This window comes from Chondrus crispus, genomic scaffold (genome assembly GCF_000350225.1).
Source record: "Chondrus crispus Stackhouse genomic scaffold, scaffold_31, whole genome shotgun sequence".
NCBI classification, from domain to species: domain Eukaryota; phylum Rhodophyta; class Florideophyceae; order Gigartinales; family Gigartinaceae; genus Chondrus; species Chondrus crispus.
In genome coordinates this window covers 222,759-227,479 of record NW_005179222.1, presented here as the reverse complement: position 1 = coordinate 227,479, position 4,721 = coordinate 222,759, and the positions used below count along the sequence as shown (strand labels likewise).

The 4,721-nt window shown below is 50.3% G+C and overlaps 2 protein-coding genes across 2 annotated transcripts in view; both read left to right on the top strand.

Annotated features, from left to right (window-relative positions):
* CHC_T00005730001 (hypothetical protein) overlaps positions 1–3,161 on the top strand; it is a 5,272-nt gene extending 2,111 nt beyond the window's left edge. The window contains exons 2-3 of the mRNA XM_005717617.1: positions 1–2,479; positions 2,774–3,161. The exon at positions 1–2,479 is cut by the window's left edge and continues 1,719 nt beyond it. Of these exons, the coding sequence (XP_005717674.1) occupies positions 1–2,479; positions 2,774–3,161 (2,867 nt within the window). The remainder of the gene's footprint in view (positions 2,480–2,773) is intronic.
* Positions 3,162–3,437: 276 nt separating this feature from the next.
* CHC_T00005729001 (hypothetical protein) lies at positions 3,438–3,614 on the top strand. Its single transcript, XM_005717616.1, has one exon. It carries the CDS (start codon positions 3,438–3,440, stop codon positions 3,612–3,614), a length of 177 nt encoding a protein of 58 aa, XP_005717673.1.
* The last annotated feature ends 1,107 nt before the right edge of the window (positions 3,615–4,721 follow it).

Genomic DNA, 4,721 nt, shown 5'->3' with positions numbered 1-4,721 from the left:
AGCTCAAAGACATTGTCCGGTTTTGCGAAAGCATGGACGTCGCCGATGTGAAGCAACTTCAGTCACTATCAGCTAGAATTCACTTCTTGCGTAGGGTGCACAATTCTCACTCCGACGGTGAGGATAGCGTCCTTATACGAGAACTCAGTTTGAGACTGTCCTCTTCCCCGTGTTCGTTGGATGGCATGTCTCTACATGAAGATAATCATGATGAAGTCGCACTCTTCGATGGCTTGGCACAGCGGCTCGCAGATCTCCAGTGTCAAGCACCGGAACGGTGTCGAAAGCGAATGCCTGATTGCGATGAAACCCAAAAAGCACAGGTCGTCAAGGCGATCAAGGACATCGCCAATCATATCACTGCACACATAAACGAGGAGGAGACAAAAATTCTCCCCCTGGTTAGAGCACATTTCAGTCTGGAAGACCAAGATCGTATCATGCGCCTCGTCATGGCTAGGGTGCCCTCCGAGTTTTTACATGAACTTATTCCGTGGATGTTTGGCTTTTTGTCCGTGAACGAGCAGGAATCAATGCTAAGAAACCTGATTCGAACAGCCCCGCGGGATGAGGTGCGGAAAGTTGTCGGCGCGATAGCTGAAAGCGTGCAGAAAGGTATGACTGATCGTATGGAATGGAACGAATTACGGCTTCGCGTACCGGAAATTGAGAACGAATACGGCTGCTCTACTGGAACAAGTGACTCAATGGGGTCGGGACCAGTATCGGAGATGTTGCGAGTTCACAAAGCTTTCCGCATCGAACTGCATGGCATTATGCGAAGAGCAAAAGAGATATCGGCGGATGGGTCAAGCCCAAATCCTCGGACTTTGGCGTCGCTGGCAGAAAGCATTGCCTTCCTACGGAAAATGGTGGATGACCATTCTCGAGCCGAAGATAACATCCTCTTGCCCAGACTTGAGAAGAGAGTTCCAGGAATCTCGACCAGGTATAAGAACGACCACTGCGACGAAAGGAAACTCTTCAACAACCTCGCGAAGTGTCTCGAAGAACTACGATGTGCATGCGACGAAACAGAATGCACACATCTAGTTCACAAGTTGCAAAATCTCGCGAGAACGCTTCGTGATGAAATGATGCATCACCTTCAGGAAGAGGAGGAACACATGTGGCCACACGTCGAAGCGTTGTTCACCGCAGAGGAACAACACGAGATAATGGCGTTGATTTTTGGGCAGATGTCTTGCGACCGACTGCGCGAGTTGTTGCCGTGGATGATCCGTATGTTGTCTGTGTCGGAAAGAAACACAATGATGAACCACATCCTTCAAGTGACTCAGTCCACCATGTTCGAGTCTTGGTTGAAAACTTGGTTGCCTTTAGAGGAGGAGAAGGACGATGAGCTACCCCCGAAAGACAGCAAGAATGCGAAAGTAGTTGCGGCACTGGAGACCAGAAGAGTTGATGACAGCTCAAAGGCTGACGATGCGGTAGCTGCCGAGAAGTCGAATCCAGTCAAGACTGCGCTGGTGATATTGAGAGGAAAGGACAACATGGAGAGAACGCTGCGGTCAATCGCACGTGACGCATCACTTTCTGTGGAAGAGAGAACGCGCATGATGCAACAAGTGATGCTGGCTCCTTACAACGAGAGTCGGGCGAATGCCTTGGCTGCAAACCAGAAGCTTCAGAAAAATGAAGATGATCGCTCTGTATCCTATCGAAGAGACGAAAGTGGGAAAAAGCGCCTTGGATGCAAGCACTACATGCGCGCCTGCAAAATGCGTGCGGCATGCTGCAATCGCCTTTACACGTGCCGCCTTTGCCATGATGCCGAACAAGCACATATCATGGATAGAACGGCTACTACAGAAATCCTGTGTATGCGGTGCGACACGCTCCAGGCGGTCTCGCCAGGTTGTGTCAACGCTGAATGTAGAGAGCGATTTTCAAAGTATTTCTGCAAGGTTTGCGTGTTCTTCGAAGACGACGGGAAGCGAAGCGTGTACCACTGTCACAGTTGTAATGTTTGTCGGGTAGGCTTGGGTCTAGGCCAAGATTTCTTCCACTGCATGAAATGCAACCAGTGCATGAGCATGAAATATGAGAAGGAAGGCCATCGCTGTATCCCGAATTCTATGGAACGCGATTGTCCAGTATGCTACCAGTACTTGTTCACCAGCACACGACCTATTAAGTATCTCCGATGTGGCCATCTTATGCACATGTCGTGCTATTCTGCGTACAACCAACAACGCATGAGCTGTCCCATCTGCGCTAAGTCGCTAGAGGAAGTACAGCCGCTGTTCCAGCAGCTGGACCTGCAGTTGGCAGCATCTGGGAACATGATGCCAGCGGAGTACCGCACAGCTCGGTGTGACCTATACTGCATGGACTGCCAAGAAAACAGTAACACCCCGTATCACTTTGTGTACAACAAGTGCCCACGTTGTTCAAGTTACAACACCAGGGTGGACCGTGTGGATGCGAATGCCACGGAACGGGACCAATCCCAAATGTAAAGTCGATGAAAATATCCTTAACGTTTCGCTTGCCCATGTGGTCCTTATCGTGTCCCTGTGTGGCACTGTAGACTAGAAATGCGTCTGTTTCGTTGCACGACGACATCTGCGCAGTGAAAGCTGAAAGAAGGATCTTTGCAGATACAGTTGCAGATACAATCAATAACGTTGTCCGCAAAGTCACGAGAACGCGTGTTTTGGCGGCGAGCTTGCTCGGATTTTCTGAACGCAAAATTGTCAAACAACGCGTTTGGCAAAACTCAGCATACGGAAAACTCGGGGCACGTGAGTTTTCCAAGAGTTTCACATCCGCCTGATCACGGCAGTGCCGGATCGACCGGTCTTGAAGGAAAACGAAGTGGGTCTTCCGTTCTTTTCATCAGCACAAACGAGTCCTATACTGCACGGGTCGTACCGATATGCGTCATGAACGCCTCTATCGCTTCATCTGCGCACAGTCCATCAATGGATCAAAGCGCGACAGGACCTGCCACAGATGCCGCCGAAGCAACCGCAAAAGACAGACAAGTAGAAGCTTCTAAAAAGCGGTCCTCTCCAAACGGCCCCCCTCAGCCTGTCAGGAAGACGAAACACATCGCCCTTTCGACTGAGAACCTTTCTATCCTTGTAGCGAGCTGCAATATTCGCTTCAGCGAGTATTCGCGCAGGTGCACGTGATCCGTCGGGCGGCACAACGATGTACAGGGGGGGGTCGCTCAATAGTGCCTACTTTAGTAGTGCTTCCCTCTATATAGTGCTATGGCTCACCCTCTGGCACAGGTTATCATACGCTCACACGTGTGTCATCCGGCATGGTTCAGGGCTCAAAGGATGAAGTTATTTAGGGTGACCCCACCGCGCGCCCTAATCGCAAAAAGCAGACAGTTGTCCTCCGGTAATTGGATCTACTATCTTTTAATCAAGGCGCGCTTTGGGAGAGGTGGTGATTCAGAGATGAACCCCACCCCGCCTGTAACACGATACATCTATTCATATTCAGGGTCACCCCAATTAGGCTACAAGTATGTCGTAGAAATACATTTGGCGCAAAGAAGCAAGCTACTGCACGCGTCCGTTCCACAATTGGCGGCAACTTTTGCTCGTCACTTGCCCGCTCTCCATAATATGTAGGCTCCTGTTTGGGAATTATCAACTCGGCAAGTACACCACGCTTTCAATTCGCGGCGTTCTCAGACACTGCGCTCTCAGCAACGCACAGGGCAAGATTATTCTCGTCTGACCACCCCAGTCCCTTACCCTTTTTCCTCACTCTTACTGCCGAGTCATCAGTCCTAGTAACCACCTCAGCCATTGCCTGCACTTCTCAGAAGACGATAAGGAGGGAGAAGATGGGAAATGTCCACGAGCGAAGGCTGCCCAACACTCCTTTTTGCGTCCCACACTATTGATGGGACTTCAGTCAAAACAGCCCCAAAGCCATTTGGGAGGGCTTTGGTAGAGCTGTAAGCACATGAAATTCAGATGTTTTCTGTACCGTTACTATAGAACGAAGCTCGCCCAAACGGCGCTTTGGACAAAAATCTCGACCAAATAATTTTGGTTTGGAAAAGAATCCTTCCCAAATTCTAAACTTTAGGACAAATGGTGGCGCGGTGGGGTGCAAAATTTCTTCCATCGGTCCAAACTTTAGTGGTTGGAATTTTAGGACAGAAATTTTGTTGGCGGTGGGGTCACCCTTAGTTGTGTTATTGTGATGACCCACAAGCCAGCCACAAACTAGGCCACACCATTTGAGGTAGGTAGCAGCGCCAGGACCGAATAAAAGCTCGCGGTCGTTCGCCCCGCACCCGCAGGACTACCGGGGGCACGAGACTTACTTCGTCACAGGTCATGGGCCGCTATGCAACCACTGCCACCCTCCAGTCCACCTCAACACTCCACCACATCCCACAATCTCCCTTCGCAACGAAAACGCCGCTCTGAACGCCGCGCCCTCAATCAAGACATCAACAAATACACAACATACCTTCTACAACAAGCAACACTCCACGAAAACGATCAACACGAACCCCAAGACACAACTAAACACAAACACATCACAAAACACATCACACAAATCACATTCAATCCACAAAATCTGCTCCCCAACCTCACCACCACAAACTACACCTACTGGTATGACGCCCTTCTGCTTCACGCGAGAACGATCGACGCAGCATACCTCCTCGAATCCGAACCCACACCCACAACAGACCCAGCGACCACCCAAACGCGCAA

What these genes read in the sequence shown, in the direction of transcription:
- CHC_T00005729001 (XM_005717616.1), top strand. Translation starts at nt 3,438, where the DNA reads ATGAACCCCACCCCGCCTGTAACACGATACATCTATTCATATTCAGGG.